The 25,706-nt window shown below is 41.7% G+C and overlaps 1 protein-coding gene and 1 long non-coding RNA gene across 8 annotated transcripts in view; both read left to right on the top strand.

Annotated features, from left to right (window-relative positions):
• TMEM65 (transmembrane protein 65) overlaps nucleotides 1–25,706 on the top strand; it is a 129,275-nt gene that overhangs the window by 51,821 nt on the left and 51,748 nt on the right. For 2 of the 7 annotated variants that reach the window (XR_004496239.1, XR_004496243.1), the window contains 4 exons: nucleotides 24–143; nucleotides 1,559–1,753; nucleotides 2,238–2,604; nucleotides 10,755–11,426. The exons of 1 other annotated variant lie outside the window; for it this stretch is intronic. Coding sequence is in view for 1 of the 6 variants with exons in the window: in XM_015618563.3 (XP_015474049.1) it covers nucleotides 10,755–10,769 (15 nt within the window). In the remaining 5 variants the exon portion in view is untranslated. Of the gene's footprint in view, nucleotides 1–23; nucleotides 144–1,558; nucleotides 1,754–2,237; nucleotides 2,605–10,754; nucleotides 11,427–25,706 lie in introns of those variants that run through there. 4 more of the 7 variants (XR_004496241.1, XR_004496240.1, XR_004496242.1 and 1 more) reach the window with 4 other exon arrangements.
• LOC117243983 lies at nucleotides 12,206–20,573 on the top strand. Its single transcript, XR_004496244.1, has 2 exons — nucleotides 12,206–12,698; nucleotides 19,435–20,573. It is a non-coding gene; the product is annotated as an uncharacterized LOC117243983 (long non-coding RNA).

The raw sequence follows: 25,706 nt of genomic DNA, 5'->3' as shown, positions 1-25,706 counted from the left end.
TGGCTTTGTCTCCTCCTTTACAGAGCAATGACAAAGCATCAAATGACTGTGAGAAATGTCAGTGCAGGCTGGAAGTAATGAGCTGCATCAGCAGGATGCAATTGGAATTGGCAGGAGCCAAGAAACCTTTGCAAGGTGGGCAGGTGAGTAGCAGTTGTCTCCATATAGATACTGCTGTTTTTCTCACAGAAATGCCTAAGATGCTTAAGAGGTTAATCAGAAATTTGTGAAGGGATGCATGGCAGCTGGCCAATGCTTTATGAAAGACAACAGCTTCCTTAAAATAAATGAGGCTGTTAATTAATCATTGGGTTCTTGGCATATAGTTACCAACATGCATAGACAAATCAACAAATGAATAATTTCATTAGCTTATTCACAGTGGTTTATGCCCAGTGAATGCTAATTTAAGTATCAGTAAAAAACGTGAGGTTAATTCTGGCATATCTAATTACAACATAAGTAGATTTTACTTCACACTATTGACGTAGTTAAAATCTAAAGTGAATAAAATTACTGTGAAAGCCTTCAGTACCCTGCAGTCTGCAGAAGAAACCTCACACTTGCTCATGGACTCACACTTGAGGCTGAGGGCACTGGTTTATGCCCCACCAGCCCTGCAGAGGCAAGCAGAAGCAGACATGGGGTGGGAGGTGACCTGGCAGCTCGGGAATGAATTTCCTCCCTGGTTTGCATCAGGGATTTGGTGCTGATGCAGCTCCGTGCGCGCGGCCGAGCTGTGCTGGCACGGTATGAAAACACACCAAAGTGGAGGTGCAGCTGCAGAGCCAAAAATGAGTAAGTGGGATAGGAGGAAGAGGAGGAGTGGAAAGCTGCTGATATTTCCAGGTTACAAATGAGATTTGAAGAGAGATAAAATTGCTTTGCTTGAGTCACACAAAGCAGTAGCACTGAAACACTCAGCTTCTTCAGGCTACTTCAGGCAACAACTGACAGTCTAAAGCTGCGCCAAGAGAAATATAGGTTGGATAGTAGGAAAAAGTTTTTTACAGAAAGGGTGATAAAGTATTGGAATGGTCTGCTCGGGGAGGTGGTGGAGTCACTGTCCCGCGATGTGTTTAAAAAAAAGACTGAATGTGGCACTCGATGCCATGGTTTAGTTGAGGTGTTAGGACTGGGTTGGACTCAATGATCTTGGAAGATCTCTTCCAACCTAGTGATTCTGTAATTCTGTGTCATTCTGTCCCCTGGATCCCAGCCCAGCATCTCACATGGCTCCTGCCTCTTAACTTGCTTCCCTTGGCTTGCTGCAATGGCAGGGGAAGTAGTTTTCCCTCCTTTCTTTTTCCTTTTTTTTTTATATGGGGATATTTTTGCATGGGCATATTTCCCCATATGATCGCATCCAAAAGGGGTGGTGGACGGTTGGTTTTTTTTTCCCCTGTCATTACTCATGAATAAAGAGCTGCAGAAAACCAAGTACAGTAAATAAATGCTGATTGCAATGTCAGAGTGAAGCGATGAATTGTGAGGGTAACAGTTAACTCTGATTCATCTGCTAAATTTTTACTTTATGAATATTTTAAAAAATCCACAGCTCATCAGTAGGAATCTGTGAGTCAGGACCCAAGGCTTTTCCACAGAACATGATGCAGTGAAGAAATTGCAAGCAGAAGTCAGTGGGTGAAACTCATCACCTTCTCTAGTCCCATGGAGATCCTCAGAGGCTACTGTTGGATGGGGTCCATGCCACATAAGAGCAATGCTGCAGACCTACAGCCTGTTATTAGAAGTAAGTCTGTAGCTGGAGTTCAAGAATTTTTTAACAAAATGCAACTTCTCCTTTGTGTTCATATGAGAGAATGAGCATAAGCACATAGGGGCTGTCCTTAAGGAAGAGCCTGCTTGAGAAACTTAGTTTGTGGATGCTTTTACTGAAATCTTCCTCTGCCTTGCCCACACAAATCAGGATTTCAGCCTTCCTTCAGCTCTGAAATCTGCGTTAGTATTGCAAGAGTACCATGAAGAGTTTAGTCCTTAACAGCAAATATCACAAATTAAATACTCAGTACTATGCCAAAAATTTTTATTTCCATAAATGAAGAAATGTTCCAAGATTGACTGGAAATAAATAAAAGCAGCAAATAGTAAAACAGGAAATAGTAGAACAGAAAAATGTCTTGTCAGCTTTGTGCAGAAAGCAAGATACTGTTAAGAAAAGATATGCAGAAAAACATATAGATGACTATACTGTTTGTTTTTTTTTACCATAACAGGTGCATGTGAGGAAGGGGTACAAAGAAAATGCTTTTTACAAACCCACTGTCTGCAGCATCAAATCAATCAATGTTGTTAAAAGGAAAAATGGACTGGAATGTTTGAAAGGCAGCAAATGTCTGAGTGTGAAAAGGACAGAGGCAGCCAGTCTGTTTATCAGAATCTCTGAGGCAACAGTGATTTCACAGTTGGATATTTCTTTTGATTTGTATTTGTTCTGTCTCAAATGAGTCATATCATGGTTATCTATTCTCTTTGCTGTGTTTTATGGTGGTAGCCTGTTCCTTAACTCTGAGACTCAGATTTATGGAATGTTCTACAAGTAATGCCTCCTAAATCTGGAAGAGGATGAGCAAAATCTGTCAGGTAGAGATTGGAAAAATAATTGAATTTTACCAAGTTGAAATGAGCCTCTCTGGAGTAGGGCTTTGGCCTTTATTGAGCCAACTCCGACTTCTTTGAACTCAATGGGAGTACAAAGCCTGTGTAGGGCACTTTTGAGAGTCTCACTGACTTTATTTTCATAGTTATCCTGAGAATACTGCTGTAGTCAGTCAGATGCCTCTGGCCTGATTTAATGATTTTTCAAATGCTTTTATGTGGCTCAAGGTAAGGTGTCTGACATTGTTGGAGAGGAGGTGGTGAATTGGTAGTTGTCATTTCTTTGCAGACTGTGGTGCCTGAGGCCTTGGGGTAGGGAACTGCTCACCCAGAACCTAGCAGAGAGCAATGGAAAAGCTGCCATCAGCAGAAAACTTTAAGCAACAAAAGTATTCCAGAGTTGTTAGATGTCCTATGGCATTCACACAGCCATTAATCAGCACCACAGAAATGTACACACCTACTTACATGCTTGCTGGCAAAACTGAATTTGCTTAATGTGATTCAGCCTCTTCTTAGGGCATAGAAACCTTGAAAGCCAAATGAAAAGATCCTGTTTGCACCTTAGTTCCAGAAACATTATACCTGTACATAAACTGTTCCTGTGTTTTTCTGCCTACACTTCACTCGCATGTATACCTCCAACCTCTACTTTCTGCTCCCTATAGACAGCTCCATAGGATACCAAAAGGTTGATTTTTTTTCTGTACATTCATTTAACACATCACTGGAAACCCTCTTACTGACTGAAATATGTTTAGATTTGGGTTGTAGGCAAATGGTAGAGAAGATACAAAGTCAGGTTGTTTGAAAACAGCAGCATGTCTTGTATCTTTGCTACTGTGCAGTTGTATGGGATTTGTTTCAAGTCAGCAGTGAAAACAACAGTTTTCAGAACAGTTTCATGAAAGAGTGAACTTTCACAGCTGACCTGCTACTACTTGTTTCAGAACAGTAAAGTAGCCAAATTCCTCAAAGGACACTTGCATATAAATACCACTTTAGCACAGGTTTGATTGCGATCTCTTGAAAATGAAATAATATGCAGTGTCTGCCTCTACCAAGAGGGGAAATTTATGTCTGATATTTACAGTAAATCAGTAATCTTCTATTTTGTTTATTGAACTGTAAAACAATTTAAAAATTCTTTCCCAGTGAGCATATTTTAAACATAATATCTTCAGAAATGTATTTTGAACTCCAAGCAGAAAGTATTTCATATGCTAAGTGAAGAGAAACACTAAATTTCAGCTTTGGGTTTCATTTTTCCAGCAATTCATCGCAGTAGGAACATTTGATAGTCTTACATATACAAATTTTCTTATTGGATTTAAATAATTCTGATTACTCCATGAAAATAATTGCTAAAGAAACAAATAATTGCTACACTGTTTCCTTGCACTATACAGAAAATCTTGAGTAAAATTGTGATGGAAGAAATTGCTTTTCTAATGGCAAATGGTATTAATAAGGAATACACATTCTTAATGAGAAACTCACTGGAGGTGATGGGGAGAGCATGTGCAGTCCCTTTACATGGGGAAAAACTGACAATCTCAGAATTTCATTCATGTCATTCTGTAGTTTTAGATTTAAACTACATTTACAAATACTTAGAATGAAGCATTTTTAGAATATATTGTTTAGATAAAGTGGCCTATTTCCCTCCATTTAACATAAAGACAGTCCATGATAACCAGATAGGAAAGAGAGATAAAATCTCAGTGAAGTGACTCTCGTGTTGTGCTGATTTTGGCTGGGGTAGAGTTAATTCTCTCCATAGTAGCTGTATGGGGCTGTGCTTTGGATTTATGCTGGAAATAGTTGATAAAGCACTGATATTTCCATTACTCCTGAGCAGGGCTTACACAGAGTCAAGGCCTTTTCTGCTCCTCACCCCACCAGCAAAGAGGCTGGAGGTGCATAAGGAGCTGGGAGGGGACACAGCCAGGACAGCTGACCTGAGCACTGGTGCCTCCTTTCTGCCATGCAGATCCAGACAGGGCATGAGCTCCTGGGCCTGGTGCCACAGGGAGGCCAATATGTATTTGGTAAACTGAGATGAGAGAAAATTGTATACTAAAGGCTTGCCCTCCATTCTCACCATTGATTCATGGGGATTCAGTAGTTAGGAAAACCAGAAAATTGTCATGTCCACTGCCAATAACTCATTCAGAAAGGACATATGCTTCATTGAAACATATATTTTAAAATATTTTAAAATACTGTCTGGAATAGTTTACTTTTTTCCCAGTCATTTACCTGCAAGATAAATATTCATGATTTCATTGCATGTTATTGATGATGTAATTTGCTGATGCAGGCTACATTATCAGTCTTGGGAAACTTCCATTAGGAAAAGAAGGAATAAATAGATCAAATCACAATTAGGTAGAAAATGTTGCTGGTTTAAGACCATTCTTGTCAGTTTAATGCCATTCTTTTGAGACCTTCACAAATCAAAACATTGATACCACGCTCTTAATAGAATACCTTTTCTGACTGGCACGTGCACTTTTGCTCTTCTGACATCTCTTATTCTTTTAATTCTCTGCATTACTTAATAACATTTGTCAAAAACTCCCCACAAGCCTTTTGGTGTGGTGTATGTCCAAGGCCATGTATTTCCTGGAAATGTTGGTGCAGTTACGGTGGTGAGAGCTGAGACAGGTGGCTGCACTCTGCTCCTTCCGGCTGTCTCAGGAACGTCACAGAACTATTCAGTGGAATGTGTTGCCTCTGCACATCTCTTCAGACTAAAGTTTACAACATGCTGAGGAGTATTTCTAACAGCTGTAACTTTTGTTCTCTGACACCCAACAGATGTCAGCAGATTTTAATGCTTTGCTGTCAAAGAACCATCAATCTCACTATGCCATGCTTAAAAATGTGCTTTCTTTATCCAGTGTAAAGAGACTGGTTTTTTAATGAAGTTTCCCATATTCAAATGCATTCTTTTAAATTCTGGCAATTTTACCAAGTAGTCCAGATCACTTTGCAAAGCAAGACGGTCTCTTACTTGCTTGCTAGTTGCCTGATCTTGTCACATGCTGCATATTTTCACAGCAAAAAGCATTTGTCACAGTCAAGGCATTAAATAAATGCTGTCTGAGTCTGATCTCTGCTGGAGTCTGCACCAAACAAGTCTCCTCTGGCACTGTTGATGCCTGGGCACACTTGAGGACCTATATGTGTCCCAGCCTTGAATGTATCTAATCATTCATAATCACAGAATCGTAGAATATGCTGAGTTGGAAGGAGCCCATTAGGATCATTGAGTCCAACTCCAGGCCCTGCACAGAGCACCCCAAGAATCACACCATGTGCCTGAAAGCATTGTCCAAATGCTTCATGGGGTCAGACAGGCTTGGTGCTGTGACCACTTCCCTGGTGTGTACACCTCTGTCATGCATGTTGATTGATGAACACACTTGTTGTGGTTTAACCCCAGCCAGCAGCTCAGCCCCACACAGCTGCTCACTCACTCCCCAGTGAGGTGGGGGATGGAACAAGAAGAGTTAAAATGAGAAAACTCGTGGGTTCAGGTAAGGATGGTTTAACAGGTGAAGCAAAATCCACATGCTCAAGGAAAGCAAAACAAGGAATTCATTCACCACATCCCAGGGGCAGTCAGGTGTTCAGCCAGCCCCTGCAAAGCAGAGCTCCATCACACATAACTGTGACTTGAGAAGACAAATGCCATCTCTCCAAACATGTTCCCCTCTTCCTCCTTCATCAGCTTTGTGAACTGAGCATGATGCTATGTGATGTGGGATGTCCCTTGGGTCAGTTGGGGTCAGCTTTCCTGCCTGTGTCCCCTCCCAGCTCCTTCTGCACCCCCAGCTCCTCACTGGTGGGGTGAGGAGCAGAAAAGACCTTAACTCTGTGTAAGCCCTGCTCAGGAGTAATGAAACATCCCTGCATTACCACACTATTTCCAGCACAAATCCAAAACACAGCCCCATGCAGCTACTATGAAGAAAATTAACTGAATCTCAGCCAAAACCAGCATGGTATTGCATAACACTCAAGAGTCTCAGGAATAGCTTAGAATATTATATAGTGTATAGATCTGTAATCTTGTTAGGAAAATGTCCAAGCCTTCCTTTTTCACAAGCCTATGCTGAATTATAGGGTGGTCCCTCAGATCTGCTGATCTAGACCCTAAATTAAGTGCTTGCTTTACTGTTCTGGGATAGCCTTTCTACAGTGTACATTATCTGGGGTTACTGTGTTTTTCCTTGTGAGCTTTAGCAGTATTTCAGCCCCAAGGTGCTTCCCCTAGTTTCTGTAGAGATGTTGAAACATCTCTGCTTCCTCCCTCTAGGGGTCTTGTCTGCAAATTTTAGCAGATGACACCTCACCTCCTCCTCTGTTCCTCCTGTGGGTTGAACACCACCAACATCATATGGATAAATATATTCCTCTGCTTCAGTCCCAGTTTGGCATGGGCAAGTCAAAGCCCAGAGTGGGCTCCACACGAGGCACAGGGTGTCTGCTCAAGCAGCACTAGTGCCTGGACTGCAGCTGCCAGCCCAGACAGGCAGGAAGCCTTGCCCTGCCACAGCCTGTTGGGACAGTGTGCAGGAGGGGCACAGCACAGTCTGTACCTACTAGGCATAAAACAGTACTACCATGTACTATATATTTCACAGTAATCTGGGAACTGAAAAGCTAAACAGTTTCACAACAAGCTTGGCAACTGTCTAAACCTACACATCAAAACCTGATGGGAGCTTAAGATTTTCATATTAAAAGGTTGCCAAAATCAACATGCTTTAGTGCAAAAAGCTGCAGTATGGCTGTACGTAGGATTTTCTCTCTGACAACACAACTCTGACTGTAGGCACAGCCCAAAACAAAGCTTGTGGTAAGGACACAGTTGGCCCTTTTGGCTGCCAGCTCATGCTCCTGGCTCAATTCAACTTATCATCAGCCCAAGTCAAATTTAGAACTCTTGGCTGTCTAAGTGGGCAGTTTAGTCAGAAAAGCTCTCTGTAAGTCAGCTGGTGTTTCCAAGATCACTTCTGGTGTCAATAAGCACAAGGAAAGTGGTGGCTCCTCTCCTGCAGAGTGCCACATGTGAGCCATCAGCAGAGCCAGGACATTGTCCCTGGCAGTGACCAGATTTGGTGCCACACAGGCAGGGCAGCAGGTGCTGACTGGTGCAGGCTAGTGCTTAGGCTGGCTCTGGCATCTATGCAACACCTGGACCAAGAAGTGGGACCTTCTCATTTCAAGGCTGTTTCATGGAGGAGGTGCTGTATCAGGAGTTCAGTCACAAGGCACTGCTACAGACCAGACTTGAGTTATGATCTGAAATCAAAGGCAACAAGGTTACAGAGGATGGTATTCAAGGTTTTCCCTTATTGCTTCTGTCTTTTGCCTCTCTCAAGGACTCGCCTAGGAAAAGGTGATTCATGTAAGAAAGCATAAATTTTTCAGGATGCCTCTTTGCAAATGTTTTGGCAATATTTTGATACACTTGCAAAATAAGTTATGGTGAGTTTTTGCCCATTCCTTTATCTTAGACAAATATTTTGGAAATCTGAGGCTTTTACAGATTCAGCAGTTCCAAGGGAGACAGCCAAGATGATGGGTCACATTTTTCTCTTTAGTGAAGATCTACTTGTTTTCCTGGTACAGAAGAGTGACTTCAGGCAACAGCCATGACTTCAGAGAAATTGGGGCAAATATTTTGGGGGAGGTTCCAAGATGCTGCCTACTTGGTACCTGACCCAAAAAATATCCTTTTAAGAAAAAAGATTAAACTCAGAAAAGAATTTTTGTGGTCTGAGTTGTACCACAGGCTGCTGCCTATACCTGAGCACAGAGTCTAACTTCCTGCACATAAACCTCTGTGCTTTGGGTTACTACTGGAAAATGTCCCTGGAGGAGGAGATGATAGGTGTCCTGTGCTGCCATAAAGTTTCTGTATACTGGAAAGAATTTCCTTTAATATGATTACTTATTTGAGGTGTGAAGGACACCAGTAACTCTCACCAATTTGATGGGAGTTGTAAGTACCAAGTCCATAAAATATGGAGAATGCTGTGTAGAGGTGGATAAACACACATAATCTCATAAATACAATAGAAAGCTGCAGTGCATTTTCCCCCTAGTCTGACACACACATCAAAGCCTATCTACATATTTTTCAGCAGGATTTTATTTTTTATAAGGCTGTCACATTACTGGGAAATTAAAATTAGCCATAAAGAGACAGATCCTGCAAATTCTTTGCAGTGAAGGGAGAGAAAATGGATGGAGTTTTATCAGGATATGAAAATCAGGCCAGCTTTATTGCCACATCAGGTGTTATTTATTGCAATGGACTTGTTTTAACTCTAGCACTCACTTAAAGAAAAGCCTCCAGTACTCATTTAAAGAAAAGCCCCAAACCAGCTATCTGTCCTGAATGGAGAAATTGGCTTCCTAATGCAAAGCCATTCACAGAGTGTGCAGCAGAGTTTGCTCAGTAGCTCACTTTGTGCTGCAGAATGAATGGGAAGGTTTTGCCAAGAAGTTCACCAGTCTTTTGCCATTGTTACAGGCAGAGATACTGATAGGAATGTAGCTGTATCCATGAATCTCTGTCCTGCCTTCTTTCCTGAGGTGGCTGTGGAGACACTGAACACCAAGATGCTGCTTTGTGTGTGTGTGTGTGTGTGTGTGTAGCTGCAAAATGATAAAGGCTGTACCTGATTGTGCCTGTTTACTGGCCCCATTTTCTTCTTCCAGCTGAACAGTGAGCATTGTTAATTCTCCCTGTGGGAATTCCAAGCACAGAAAATTCTCAAAATTTTGTGCATGCAGGCTCAAACACAGAAATTAATACAGGGTTCAGCCTGACACCTTGGAAAAGGCTTCTTAAATCCAGAAGGATTTAAAGACCATGAGCAAGAATGTGGGTTTGTAGTTTAGATAGAAGGACATTAAGCTAAGTAGTGGAAAGTTTTAAGGTTTAAAGTTAAGCTATAGAAGTAGTTATAAAGGTAATAAGAAATTTTAAAGTATAGCAAATAGTTTTGTGTGTCATTATACGATTGGTTAAGAAAATCCTCACTGTGGCAAAGACATATAAGACAAAATAAATAACCATTGGTGTGAAAGTAGAAACATTATTTTGTGGCAATAGATTATTGGCTATTAATCTTTAAGAGACCTTGTAACCTGTGGTCTTGTGACCACTGACCATGGACATCTAACGAACATGGTGAAGACATTCTCACTCCTTCATGAGACTGTAGAAGAAGAAGAATGAATCAGGCTTTAAGATGTCTCCCAGTGGTCCTGTCTCTCTCAAAAATCCCAATACTCCCCACTTTTCCTTTGCTAAATCATGTAGGATAACCTTAAATACTAAACCTGACCCCATTTTTTTACCAGGCTTGAAACTAGTCCACCCATAAAATGACTGCTTCTACAGTCAGGTTTGATTGTTATCAATCAGATGCTAATAAAAAAATTACATGTTGTATAAGCAGACTGCTACCACCCCCAGCCTCAAAAATTACTTTTTGAAAGATATTTTTGCATAGAGTTATAATACTATAATATAATGTTAATAGATTTTCACTCTGCCTCCTCTACACTTCACAGATAACAGTGGAGTTATATATAGTGATGGAGTCTGGCAGCAGGGAGGAAGTATTTCCCTAGGAGTCTGTTACTGGTGTGGGTTAGGTAAGAGCTGCAGACGTAATCCTGGCCCATCAGCATGGGCAGTGAGAGTCTTAGTGGCCTGGGAATACCATGACAGTGTGCACCTGTATCTGCTTGCATTGCTTAAGACAAATGGTGTCTGGACAACACTTGAATGGGAGAGAAGTCATTATTTTTCATGGGTGGGAGCACTGCAATCAAGGCAAGAGGCATAAATTGTTGCTAATTCTGCTATTTTTTATAGGATCATTGCTATATAAATATTGAGCAGACAGTAAATTGCTATGTGTTTTTAGGAGCAAGGAAGCTTTTATATGGTTTTACAAATTGTCTATCAGAGTGGAAGTATCAGCTTGGCAGGAAGCTATACAGGATGAAGTCTTTATATTATAGCACAACTACAGTGGACTAGGGAGAAAAGATTGGCAAGAGCAGAGCCTCATGCTAATTCAGGGCTCTTGTTCCTCCAGGCCAGCATGTGGTAGAAGGAGATGTGTGAGTGAAATCCCACCGAGGACAAATAAGAAAACAGAAGATGAAAGTTGGAGCAAAGTGGTGATACAAAGGTCAGACAGGTCATTTCCATGAGAGCCGTGAGGGGTTGTGAAGAGACTGTTCCCATCAAACTGATACCGTCTGTTCTCACATTGCATTGCATTTCAGCCACACTGAATCCAAACTGTGTGAACAGAATAACTCAGCCTGGTTTCTCTAAGTAAACCATGAGGAGATGTCCTAGTCAGTGGTTCCAGCATCAGATCTGGAATTGAGACTTGCTGCTTCACTTCCACACCTCCCTACCCCTGCCCTTGCCTGTGCTGTACTCCACTGAGAGGGTGAAGTGGGACAAGTCACAGCTATTGCTGCAAGAACTGCTCTAGGCTAGGGCTCAGCTAAGTGAGCACATGGATATGAATTCTTCATCTATTTCCTTTATGCCTTGTGTCATTCAGGACTCAAAACTCAATGTGCAGAACAAGCAGACCAACATGGCTGAAGCCAGAAGAGCATCATCCTGAGGCCCTGCTCAGGGCAAAGGGCTCCCCTATATGTGTGTGTTCCATCTGCAGAAGAGAAAGTGCATTTACAAAGCATTTTGATTCATCCTAATAATGAAGTTATAAATAAAGCAGTGTGAAGTATCTACCTTTTCATTTGTGCTTGATTAGGGCATATTCAGCTTCTATTTTGGAATGGCAGCAAAGTGTTAGTATTAAATAGTCCAGGTCTCCTGTTGATGCTTTGGAACTGAGGTCTGGAGATACTGGGGTACCACACAAGTCTGGCTCTGACTCCATGATGGGAAGACATGCCTGTAGCAAGGGCCCCACACTTAACATTTCCTCTCCTACCACAGATTTTTGTGGCCCTGGCCAGTTGCTTGATGCCCATGCCTGGAAGAGGATAAATGCCCATGCCTGTACTTGTTACCTGATGCTGAGCCCAGCTGTTGAGGGGTGGCTCATGTCTTCCAGACAAACTTCAGATGGTGTAGCCTGACCACATCCAGTTTGTCTGTTGACAATGGTGTCAGCTCCATGTGCAAGCCTGTGCTATGTCTGGGGATTATCAGGCTGTGCTTGCCAGCACTATGAACAATTTAACAATACGTAAAATTGAGAACCTTGCCAGGGAATGTTCCTTGGGCTTTCCAGGCTGAGGAACATAGTTACACCACCAGATGTAAAATTGCAAAGTTGCACACACATGTATATGCATAAATTATGTATAACTTATATAGTTATATATAGTTATATAGTTATGAGATTAAATATGGGAAAAAATTTAGGTGCTTGGATTTATTGCAAAGATATTTAAGCCCTAATGGTCAAAGAAATGTCAGTGGGAATTCAATATATCTGCATATTTGCAGATCTATGCCACAGTCCCTCTCCCAGAGAGGTTTTAGTCCCACCAGATACTTCTCTGCTTTCAGGAATGAAGGACCAGCATAAATGATGATGTGCATTTTCCTTTGACCATTTCCCTGCTTGACATTCCCATCCTTTGATAAGGTGCCAGTCACTCCCACCCCCCTCCCCCGTTCCTTTTTTTGCCAGACCACGCAGAGGAAGCTCAAAGGTACTTGCAGTGATTTGAGTGGGCTGATTAGCCTTCACCTCAGTGCCCCATGTCCGGAGCTGAAGGCCATAAATCTCATTCAAATTGCCATCTTGATGTGGTTTCTTGAGGCTCTTTAGGCTGGGGTTTGGATGAAGCTGCTCACTGTGTTCATTCATTTTTCTTACTCTGTTGCAGATTTCACCAGCTTACTGATCTATATCTAGGTCAGCTTCATAAAGCATCATTTCTGTTCTAGGGCTTCCTAAAGCATCATTTCTATTCTAGTCTTCAGCTGGGAAGATGGTTGTAAGGGGCTGGATGAGAAATGGTGAGACTGCATGGATCTCCAAGTGAGTGCTAGTTTTTATCTCTTACTTAGTGCCTTATAACTATTTGCAAAGACTTGTGAATTGAAGTAAGTCATGTGTAAGAAAATGAAATTGTTGATGGCTTAAACCTTTTAAAATCGTTGAAGGACTTCTGCCCATCATGGCAAGCTGCAAAGACACAGCTGAACATCTGGGAGCACTCAATCCCACCCCTCCCCAAATATGCCTAATACCTGGAATTTGGATTGTGATGGGAACTTGAGATAAGATAAAGGAGGTATTATTGTCCAATCATCCCAGGATTCCATCTAGGGAGGAGAATGTATCCACAAGTGATACAAGAAGAGAGACTGGAATGCCAATGGTTCAAATATTCAAGGGGAAGCTGCCACGTGCCGCCATCAGTGCAGAGGGTGAGCACAGCTCTCCTCAGGCTACCCTGGTGTTGAATGAGGTAAGGAAAGAGGCAAACCCTGTGTGGCAGGGAATTGTCTCTGTCCTTACTCCAGTAAGAACTCAGCTGTATTAACTCCCCTGCCGGGGAAGCACCAGAACACTCACAGGTAGCCTGGAGGCGTCTGTCTCTGCTGAAGGGGCACTATGGGCCATAATGGACTCAGCTGCACTGGTGTAATAGGCAGCTGTATCTTCTTGAAGTGTCAAAGACTCCCAAAATGTCCTGAAATCCACAACATTACATCACCCAGTTGAAACTCCCTGCTGCAGGGAAGGTATCTGGGCATTCCTATTTGAGCCTGAGTGACTATAAACCAAACAGAGTTTGTATTCTGGAGGTTTTCTCATCACCTGATGGATCCAGTCTGCAGCTGTCACTTTGACTAAGACTGTGACCATCCCTTTGACCAACAACCATTGAAATGGCAACAGCTGAGCCTCTTCACAAGGCCTGTGGGTGGTGAGATTTTTCTACTCTTACCCATTCCTTCTCTTTCTTAGATGTTTTCTGAAATGATATTTTATGCAATGATATTTTATGCTTTTGTATTGTCATATTACTGTAGATAACAGCAATCAAAATGGCTACATACCTGTTTTCCTGTGCAACCATACTGTTCTACAAGAGACCCTACATATGTATAATTGCTAACACTGATCATTCAGTGTTGTTTCACTCTAATCCACCCCCAGTGAGTTGAACACTGAGGTATACTGATGATATGGGGTGAAAGCATTCAAAATGGGGTGATCAATCCAAGGCTTGCTCTAAGGGGTGAGCTGTCCTTTAAAGGTAGCACAGTGGGGGCTGGGCTGCTGCTGGGGAAGGGTAGAAAGGAAAGAAAAGCAGGTGGAGTCTAATGGAAAATATTTTTCTGCTCTATTAATCTTGAAATAATAAGTTAAAACTGAAGTCTCAGCAGCTGTGAGGTCAGACTTGGCTGCAATACACACAACCTCTGCTATAAGGGTGACAAAGAGGGAGATGGAGTTGGGTGAAGAAGAAGAAGAAGAAAAGGAAGGAAAAGCAGGCAAAGAAGAAAAGAGATTTAAAGGCTGAGTTGGAGAAAGAGAGAAGAATTAAATTATCAACCCTGATTTACATTTGATGTATAAGATGTATGGTTTTTACAGACTCTCAGAAGAGAGAAAATCTGCTCAGAAACAGCTTTATCTATTACTTTGCAAAGCAAAGTTCTTTTTCACACTAGAAGGAAAAAAAACATAAAATAGCACTTTGCAGAAGTGAACTGAGTTCCCATGATGAGCTAGACTGTTAAACCTGTCCTCACCAGGCTCTTTTTCTGTACCATGGTCCTGTTTCATGTCAGTTTTTGAATCAAGCAGTCAAAGTGTTGACAATTCAGTGAATTGGAAGGGGCGAAAAATAGAGGTCAGAACAATCTTATTATACATGAGGAAGGAGGCTTATGTTTTCTCTGGATCCATAATCTGATTTTTCTATTGTATCATTTTTCCATACATGAAATCTCCAAGCAAAAGAATTTAGTTGAATGACTATATAGTAATTACCCAGATGGTATCTATTAAATTGGAAGGAGATAAATATCTCAGTTAAATTAAAAAAAAAAGCCATTCCTAATAAATTTCAGCAGACATCTGCCAATGAGGCAAATCTTATGCAAGGCAAGTGTTTGAGATGCAGGAATATTGAAAATAGAGGGAAAGTCTACATGCACGCATATAAATAGCAACAGATGTGAACATGTAGGCAACCATCCTTTGGGGTGTTTGCCAATTAAACCAGCTCCAAATCTGCCTATATTCCCAGCATGCTGAGAAGGGATTCAGCTTGCACTAAAGATTTCAAAATGTCACTTAATCCTGTCAGCCTGTCCTGTTGTCAGGGCTAGTCAGTCTTCACAAAGCCCCTTGGTGTGGGAAAGCTATGTCACAAACCTCAACAAGTAAGAAGCTTTTTCCCCATGTACAACAAATTCTGGTGTGTCTGCTGCAATTGGGTATTTGGGAGGAAGCCTTGTTTTTATAATTGTTCAAAAATCCTTGTGCAAACCCCAAACAAGTATTCAATTTCCTTTCAACAATGCTAAGTTGCCATATAAAGTCCCAACAGGTGTTTTGCCATTGTGATTTTTGTGTGTTTTGAACTTTGTCTTTCTCTAACTCCCATTTTAATTTTCTTCTGGAGTTCCCCCTCTTCAAGGCCATTTTCTTGTTCTTGGCTTTGCTGGGATGAGAGACAAGTCAAGTGCAGGGGCCAGCTTTCCCATGCTGTGTTCGGTCTGTCCATCTGCAGCAGCCCCACTGCAGAGGGAATCCCTCTGCCAGGAGCCTGGAGCTTGTGCAGGATCCCTGGGGAGTGCCTCTGCCTTCCTTCCACACATTGCTACCTGCTTGTTCAATTCCCCAAGCTGTAATGCTAGACAGGAAAACAAGCACAGTGTTTGGAGCCAGAGCACTGCTCTCATTTAGGAGCTGTGGAGATATTTTAGGAACTCAGGATGTCTGAGATGGTTTGCCTCTCTAAAATGTGAATGTTCAGGGCCTTGTCGCCTCATTAAATAATAAAGTTACTGTCAAGTGCACTGAAGACCTGGGATGAAAACTTAAGCAACCTCTGATTTTAGTGTGATGGTGGTAGGCTGCTGGCTAATTACATGGCTGTCTTGAAACTGGTAACTCAGCTCCCCATGGGGACCTACTATGACTCCAGACACGTGGTTTCTTAATTCTCTGAGAGCAGCAAGTAGATCAGTCAACAGCTTGCAAATCAGAGGATAATGCTGCAGCAAGCAGGAGCTGGGACTTCAGGGTATTGTTCAATAAAAAACAAACCAAACTAACTTGTTTTCTGTACAGGACACAGCCTGGTTCTTAATGATTTACTTATTCTGCAGCGACATAGCAGTGTGGGGTTTGGGTTTGCTTCTGAAGAGGAGCTGAGTGCTGCAAGGTCAGGTCATGGCACAGAAGCACCTGTAGTGCCGGGGAAGACTACAGGGATGTAGAAATATTTGAGTCTAAGGACTTCTTTTGGTAGAGTACAGTTTCCTTTCCAAATCTATTTCCAGAAAGCAAAAGCTGTAGGTCAATGCCCTAAAAGCTTCCTGCTGGAGGAGGGAGTTATCTAAACAGAGGCAATGCTCAAACAGAACTGTGAGGACCAAAACAGAGTATTGGTTTCTCTGAGCTCTCACAGCAAAGCTGAAAGCTCCCACCTTCAGGTGCCAGTCTGTGCCTTTCCCCCTCCTTCAGGTGTCTTCTCATGCTTCATCTGTCACCCTGCGCAGATGAAAGAAAAATGTTGCTGATGAGATTTTCTCTCCACTGTTGCTGACAAGCAATCTGTCAGTTCCTTATCTCTAACACTCTGATATAGAGCCTTGCTCATCTACGTGTACTGTTAAAGGTCTTGCAGCTGACGTGTCTGCATTCCCTGGACCTCACATTACAGTGGGGACTGACATTTCCTTTAGACTTGAGGTCAAAAGCCATATAAAAATAAAAACCCTTCATAAGATGATATAAATGAACTTACTCTGTAGCTGGCCTGAACCTCCTTAGTATCCACAGCAATCAAGTCAGTAATATTTTATAAGATAATAAGGTTCCAGAATAAAAACTTCTCTGTTCCCAGAGCCCTTTTGGAAAATAAAAGCATCCTCTCTTATCCATTAGAGATCCAGTGCTTTGTTCCTGCCCTGTGAGCAGTATTAGCATCTTCCCTACAAATCAGTCCAGCTGTGAGATCCTAATGAGTGTTATACTACAGATTTGTCAGCACTGAGCATTGTTTGTGTTCCAGGCTCTGTTGTCTGTTTTAGGTGGCAAAATCTGATCCAAGGATGATGAGAACATCCAGAGGAACTTGGGATAAAAGCTAGGTGGAACAGTCTTGTCCTAGGAGTATCCTACCTGCCAAAGACTCTTCTCCCAAAGCCTTCTCAGTGTACTGTTGTCTATTCTCATCTTTATGATCATAATTATTAATAATTTGAACCACTGTACTGCTTTGAGTACTTGTCTATTCTAGGAAGAGGATCTCCCTGAAGCAGACAGAGTGCTCCTGTGTGTAGCAGGAGATGGTCTATGCAATACAGAGCTCAGAACATAAATATATGAGATCAGAGGCTGGGAGAAAGCAGGTGGCATATTCTCTACTCAAGGCTTCTCTCCCTATATAAAGCTCTACTCTACTTATGAAACCCAGAAAGATTTTTGGCGACCATATGCTGTTAGTAGGAAAGCTCAATTGTTCTTAAATCCTTACAGGATGTTATCTGCCCCTGTTGCTTAGCTAGTGGGAGTGTATCCATCCATCTCCAGTTATCTAACAGTTAGCCATCTCCTCCAAACTAGTTTTCCATGGTCCCAGTATAACTTTGAGAAAGATATAGGAACATATTGACTCTGCGTTCCTTGGCTGCTCTCTTCAAAGTGTAGTGAGTGCTCCTACCACCTGCTAACAGAAGGTGCTTAGGTAGGTCTCTTGGACTAGAACTTGACATCCATGTGATCAGATTAATTGAGATTATAAGCAAGCTTGTAGAACAAGTAACAGAGGAAAATGCTGAGCTGCTGCTGAACAAATAATTGCTGAGAATTTTCAGGTACTCTGGCTGTATCATTTTAGGATGGCATTAGATTAGTGAATTGTACCTCAACTACATGCTATGGAAGAAGGGGTGTTTCTTCCCATGTCTTTAGGGAGGTTGCAGGTCTCACCCAGCATCAGATATAACTGGAGCTTTGGACCCCTTCCCCAGGACAAAACCTGAAGGTTTAAACTGCCTGAAGCCCCACTGATGAGTGGTGAGTGGTGAGTGGTGGTGGTGAGAGACAACATTAAAAGCCTCCAAGAAAAAGGATGAGAAAAACCGCAAAAAGGGGCAAGAGCAAATATTAAAATGACCTCAACCCTTTAATCCCCATCCCATTTTAATCTATGACTGCACTCTATTAGCATGAAATTACCAATTACATTTATTTTGTTAAGGCTTTTCTGAGTAGACTGACCCCTAGTTTAATGCAGTTATTAGGTGTATTTCTGTTCTATACAGAAGTGAACAGATGGGTTTTTTGTGTGTGACTGTGTAAGAAAACCCATTTCTGCAAACAGGGGATGCCAGGCGAGTTAGTGGAACAAACTTCTACTTCTGTAGTAAGTTAATTGTGCAGCAAAATTAACAAAAAGTTAATTGTGTCAGGTTGGTTTCCACTCAGCTCAGGTGAATTAATTAACTTTCCAGTGCATTACTGGAGAACTGGAGGCTATGCTTGTGTTTCTGGATGTGCATGACATCAGAACACACACTGCAAGTGGAACCAGGAGCCTTTTCCACCTTGCTGATATAAACAGGAGCTGGTTTGATTGAGCCCATGGTAACCCCTGTCATAGCTCAGTCTGGCTTGGATGGCAGTGAATCAATGATGAATACTTAAAAAAGGTAGCTGTGAAATCCCATGAGAGAGAAAAAATATTTGAGGCTAGGAAAAGTTGTTAATATCCATCTCAACCTTCAGTAAGGCAAAGATTTTCAGTTGGTTCAGATGCATTGCATAATAAAATATACTATTTTATTGTTGATTGCTAATAAAAATATATTTGTATAAAAACATTTAATCTCATTACCTTGAATTAGGAATACATATATATCTATGTGTTTAAAATGAATATGTGCTGCTGAATATGAGCAAAGCTATTGTGATTACTCCCATTTGGCTGCACATATCTTTGATGAAGACTCTGTCTAAGCTTTTGGAGAGAAACAGGGACTTCACGGGCTCATCTGACTAATTTTAGGCATTTGTGTTATAATGAGATGGCCAAAATCCTGAAACCTCTATACCTCTGTGCTGATTGAAATGAAGAGGTAATGATTAGCACAAAGGTAAAAGTCTGCATTGAGGGCATGCATATTTCCTAAATAAATCTGACTGGATTTTTACTGGAAAACTTTTAGTATTAAAATGAAAAAAAAAAAAGAAAAAAAAGAAGGCATTCCTTAGAAATTGCCAACTGATGGCATAATAGAAGAGCAAAAACTTAGTTCAGGAAAACTGTCCTGGAAGAGTTTGTAAATTGGCCAGATCTTTAAGGTGAAATTCCCAGGCTCATTTGTCATGTACCAGAAATTACAATGAGAAAGAACTCAAGTTTGAGTGCTCTGTGCTCCTGGGATTTTACTAAACAAGGCCATGCAACTGCCAATTGAAGACTGACATAGAAGCTGCATTTGAACTACACTTCATAGGGATTAACATTTTACTGAGTTAATCAGAATCAATATAAATTTAGGTTGCTTTTTTTTTTTTGCAGATATGGAAGAGATGGTGAACCGAGTGAAAGCAATAGAGGCTGTGAATAATCATAAATGTAGATTACATGTCTTTGTTTAGTAAATAAGATTATTTCTGCTAAAATCAGTGCTCTGTTTTAACTGGAATATTCAGCCAGGCCTATTATTATACTGCAGAAATTATGTTGTTTAAAACTTTTAGTTTGTTTGATACTTCTCTTAAAGAGCAGGAAAATTCAGTGAGAGAATGGCATGAACCACAAGCAGAAGAGTTTTTCCTTTCACTCAAGAAACCAGTGTTCCCAAATCAGCTTACTAATCTTCAGTGTGCAAAGATATTTTAAAAAAGGGTTGAAGAGGAAAAAAAGAAATAAAAATTGAATAGTTGATGAGATGCTGAAATGTAACATTTGCAAGCTACTGCTTAGAACATTTCACACACAGCATGCATTTTGAGAAAACAGAGCTTTTTCCAGTGCTACTTTCTCAGACAAAGCAGAATGACCTCTTTGTGAAGCAAAGGTTTCAGTTTCATCTACAGTGTTGAGCTTTTGTTCTCCCCTACACCAGAGCTTCAGGAGCTTGTGGAGCTCATTACACAGCAGGTAGTCAGGAATATCTTCTGTCCTGCTATGAGTCAAGTGTGCTGACCACAGGGGAGCTGGTGTGCTGTCATCTGGAAAGAGATGCTCAAACCTGACGTGATTTCTCCTACAGGCACTGGGTATAAACTTACATGAGTCTTCTCATCAGTGGGAGCCCCAAGAGGTGTCCCATGGACCTCAGAGCCAGAGGAGGAGACATGGCTTGTCCTGGACTCTGCTGCTCAGTGTGGAGCTGGCTCTCGAGGACATGGGCCTCTTTCACCCTGCTGTGCCCTGGCCTTCCCTCACCCCGGGCTGGGAGTGGTGTGTGGGCAGCATCCCTGCAGGAACACCTTACAGATCCATCCCAGCCAGACTCATATCCCTGCTCTACAGATCATGGATGCTTTTCCTCATCTCCTCCTGCTGCACAGGGAGGGTAATGATGCCAGATGCCAAGTAACTTGTAAAACTTCATTTTGGCCTCTTTCTTTTTTCATAAAAAGCCAAGTGTGTCTGACCAATTTCTCTGTTCATGGGCAGGACATGAAAAAAATAAATAAATAAATCAGGGACCTGTATTGTGATTGTTCCAGAAGCTGTGCAGCTCACATTGCAAAATAAACCAGCAAGCACCAGCACACAGAGCTACATATGGCAAAGGTCCACAGCCCCACACAGTAAAGTCTGTGTGATATAATGATGCCAAGTCCTATAGCTCCCTCTGGAATCTTTAGGTATGTCTTTCTGGGCACCCAGGAGTGCTTAACCTCATGTGCTTCTCCTTTGTGCCTTCTACTTACTGCTGATGAAGAATTACTGTCTGACATAGAGAAATAACTGGGCCAAAGTACACTCAGGCAGGAGGGAAAAAAGGAAAATGTGTGTTATATCTCTGTACCTTTTATAGCTGCTACAAGCTTTGAAGTGAAGTATTTTCAGGAGTGCAAACGCTAGTAATAATTGTGACATGAGTGGTATTTACCATGTACATGTTTTCCTCAAGGGAGATAATGTGAAATCATCACTGCCATCCAGACTGGCATTTTTGGAAAAGGGCACCCTCTGTCACAGAAAACCCCTTGTGCCTTATGTACCCCCTCCCTTGTGCTGGTGGCAGCAGCTCAGCTGTGTACCAAAGGTTAGCTGCTGAGTCACTGGAACCAAAGCATCCAAACAGTGACTTACTTGAAAGCTACTTGTTAGGAATGGTGATTCACTGATTTGAGGTCTCTTTCATATGAATTTGAGAGCAATTTGATTACCCTTCTTTCCTGAAAGATTTTTTTCCATTTCATACTTTTCCAGGAACAGGAGCAGCAGAGCAGCCATACAATGCTGGATGCTCATCTTGGCAATTTCCAAAATGCTGTAAGCAGAGAATGCAAGGAATCTTGTTTCTAAACAACCACTCAAGGTCTTCTGCCCCTGTTAAAGCTTCCAGCCCCCTTATTCTGAAAGCTGGAAGACTTTTCCTGTGCATAAATACATGAAACCTCCCTGTCCAAACTTGGGCTTTTTAACATATCTGAGGAAGCTGTCCTAGCACTTCCTTGGACTGAATCTGCTTTTCCCTGCTCTTGCTTCACAGACCTTCAGTTACCTAAGTCAGTCATCCTGTCTGCTGTTAAAGGTTGAAATTCATCCCCTATTTGTTGTTTTGGCAGCATCCTCATTAGACTATGTCCTTTCTGACATGGCTTTCAGCTGGGATAGAATCAGCTTTAGAGCTGAGAACTGCCTGGAGAAACTCAGTGTAAGCTCTCACAGTATTCACACACAGTGGATAAGCATGGTTGATAAGCATGCCCTGGTAACTCACAAGTGACTGAGTTATTTAGTAGAAGAAGGGGAAACAGAATTGCCACTTCCTAATTAGCACAACTTGACACGACTTAGCAGAGACCAAAATTCCGCTTATTGGTTTACCCAGGCCCAGATGTGCTGTACAGTGAAAGGTAATTATTGGGGCATGATTGTTTACAGGATGTGACAACAGTCTCTCTAAGGTCTTGGGGTTCAGACTCCTTTTTTCATTTCTGTCTGGTACCTAGCACACTTGTTTTGTCTTATCAAAGAGATTCCAGTGATAATGTCATCATAATTCATGACAGCCCCTGCATTTTCTGACCTGTATTTCTCTTGCAGATTAAATATCTAGCCATTCAAAAAATATATAAATACATAGTCTCATGGAGCAAAGGTACAGTCTGGGCTATCAGCCTTGGATGGAAGAAGAGAATTATGTTCTACTCTTTTGGTTTTCTGAATTACAATCCCGCTGAGCACAGCTGGGAATTGCAGTAAATCCAAACATTCAGGACAGAGCTGAAGACTTAAATGTGCAGTGTCAAACACTGCCTCACAAGAGAGAATTTTTTCCTGACTTAGTTGCAAGAAATACTATCCTGACTGTATCTTTTATTTTTTAACTCAGGGAAATGTAAATAGCCCATGCCAGAGGTGCCATGTACCTGAAGCTACAGAGCAAATGAATGAACTGTAACAAAAGCAGAGAAAGAGGCTATTTCTTGCAGCATCAGATTGCAAGTTACAGACTATAGATTTTGTGTCCAATAGAGTTGAGGAGTGCCTGCAGATATGTTGAGCAGGATCTGACTGATCCTGAATCATCAGAATTCCCCGACATGGGCTCAGGGAGGTTCCTTTATATTCAACCAAGAGAAACAGGAATTTCTCCACATTGACTAGAAAGGCATTGATGGGTGACCAACATGACTGTACCTGCATTTGGGATTTCATAGCTGCTCATAATCAAGAGTCAAAAAACCCTCAACTTTTCCCTCCAGGCAGTCACTCAGGGAGCTTTCCAAGGACAGTCCTGTCCAGCTGGTTTGTCAGTACAGATCCTGCTTCACACTTGCCTTGGCTGCATAAACTGTCTTAAAGATCAAGAGGTGCTATCTTGATGTGGAAATTCTGTCTGTATTTATTTTACTATTTTGATTGTATTTTCTGATCTTGCTCCATGCATTGAATTAGATTGAATGTGTCTGTTCAGGCTAACAAGAGAGATTACTTGGACTACATGAAGATTTGGACAGTGAACAAACTATCTTTGTAAATAGGGTAAATATGTGCTTCCCATGCAAGACACAAGCCCTTTGAGAAAAAAAATTGAAAGGGAAAAAAAGCAGTTTTGAATCTATTTTCTCCTTCATCCTCATCAAAGTAGCTAGGAACACTAGTTACCACTTATTTATGAATTGAACTTGATTTAGTGATTTTGTAATCATCCTTGGAATGAAAGTGGTTAGAAATTAATCCAGGTAGTTTACACTTCAGGAGCTGGCAACCCATCTTAAACAAGCTTTCAAACACTGGGATCTTCTAGTGTTATTGGCCACTCAGAAATGACAGAATTATTCTGGAAATTACCTCTTAAAACGGAATTGAATTTTCTGCATTAACTCAACTGTTGAGTTGCCCATGGCAGCTTGAGTCAAATGTCATCTACGTCTGAAACTTCAGAGCATCTGACACTTATGTGCCTGATGGGAGGTATTTTGGAGCTGTGAATTGATGTGAATTTGGACTCCCTGAACTCAGTGAACTGAGTAAAGGAGAGTATGATGGGAACAGGTGCCAACGTCCTTGCTTCACAGAGGCTGGAGCAGCAAGTGAGCATCACGAGGGCCTCAGGAAAGAGCTTTGTGGTGCTTTTAGGTGTGACTGAGAAGGTATTTTCCTAATAAGAAAAGTAAATCTCTGCAGTGTCAGCCAGACCTACTATCACTGTTTTTACTCTCCTTGCAGCTGCTGCCATGGTGGCACAAACCCCACTGCAGCAATGGAGCAATTCTGTCTCTGCCTTACAGAAGAGACAACCTCTTCCAACAGTCACATAAACCTGCTGGCCTTTTGTGAAGGAATGCACTCTTTCAAACAATAATAGGGGAACCATAGCAGTCCTTACTGCTCTCAGGGAGACACCAGATGTAATATTTAACACTTTTAATATACAAGTGCAACTCTCTTTTTGTTATATAGCTTAGTAATGAGAACCTTTTTTGCCAAAATACCTATAAAAACACTTTCTGCTAGTCTGCCCTGACCTTCCTGTTTCTCCTCTCTGAATATAATGCTCAGAAGCTGGGAGAGCTGTCAGAGGGCTGGGAAAAATAAACAATCAGTGCTTTTCTGTTGTTTGGATTTCTGTGTGATTTATGCACAGGGTTATCTGCTGGGGCTTAAGGGAGCTGCAATTACAGATCTCAGGCCATCAGATTACTTCTCAAGGGGCCAGAAGCTTCCCTTAGGAGTGGTGACAGATTCAGCTACCAAGCACTGCCTTTCACGGAGCATATGCACTCACTTCAAAAGGCCAAAGGTTTTATTGCAAATGGGATTTTTTTTCTTTTTTAATCTGCTGCAGAGCAAAGGATCAGAAAACAGCAGGACCTGCCCTAGGGAACATCCATTGCTGGGAGGGGATGAAGGAATTGTGTTGCTGCAGAGCCAGTGGGGCTGGTCCCACCCAAGCACTGGTGCCTGCCCTCACAGGGGGTGTTTGCACAAGTGCAGCACAATCCAGTTTCTCCCCTGCCATGCTCCATGCTGGGCCACTTCCAGCTGGCAGATCTTCAAGGACCTTGAGGACTTCTGCTGCATCCCATGGGGAATAAGCAGTGCCTTACATCTGAGTGTGCTCAGATCTCATGGGCTTCCCCAGCACCAGTGCAGCCAAGATTTATCCCATCTACAGGACAAGACCTCTCTGCTGTGCCTTTGCTGTTTGGGAATTAAGATAGTGCAGCTATGTCTGTGTGACCCCATTGTTTAACTGATTGAAAGGGCAGCAAGAGGCTGATAGAAATTATTATTTATACTCGTGAAATGAACTGAGTTAAACCCAACAGCAGTGATGCTGCAAGCAATAATGGGCAGTATTTTCCTTGAAATTGCATTGAAGTTTTACCACTGCTGCTGTTGAGTTTAAGAGACCCATTCAAGCAATGGGCTGGCTGGTGAACGTGACCCACCATGGCCCAAAGCTGGTCTCACCAGTGATGGTGCAGACATCAGTGCAAAACAGCTCTGTGTTTTTAAAGCAAGGAAATGGAGCATTTTATTTGAAATAACCAGTTAAAGTAAAAAAAAAAATCAGTTCATGGGCATTGTTTGTTTAGTAGGTAATTAAGAAGAAATGCTGTTCATTAGATAATATCATTAAAAGCCAAGGAAATCAAGCAATCTACTGAGACCTATGTGGGGTATTAGTTTGTTACTTTCCATTGATTTGTCTCATTTCGCATTTCTGGAATGATATTTACCATCCGTTTCCATGAAGTCTATAAATTGTATGCAATGACAATGGTGTGCACAGTGCAAGCTCTATCAGAGAGTCTCTAACACACAAAATATTCTCTTAGTTCATTAAACAATCTAACATTGCCCTAAGCAAAGACAGTACCTTATGATCTTCTCCTTAATGAAGTCAGGATAAGTTTTGTAATACATATGGAATTTCCATAGGCCAAGGAAGATGAAAAGCTGGCTGTGATTTTGCAATAAAGTACATTATTTTCTTTATAAAGCAGGATAACTTGGGTATTGACTGGACAATGACCATGTCCTAAAGAAGTTTTCATAGAGAAGTAAAACTGATTTCACAGAGAGTGACTTGGGAATGGCATCTCAGTCTGTCCTGGTCTAACTGTTGTTACTTTTGCATTTGAGGTTGAGGC

This window comes from Parus major, chromosome 2 (genome assembly GCF_001522545.3).
Source record: "Parus major isolate Abel chromosome 2, Parus_major1.1, whole genome shotgun sequence".
NCBI classification, from domain to species: domain Eukaryota; kingdom Metazoa; phylum Chordata; class Aves; order Passeriformes; family Paridae; genus Parus; species Parus major.
The sequence above is the reverse complement of the archived record's forward strand: the minus strand, read 5'-3'. Positions and strand labels throughout refer to the sequence as shown.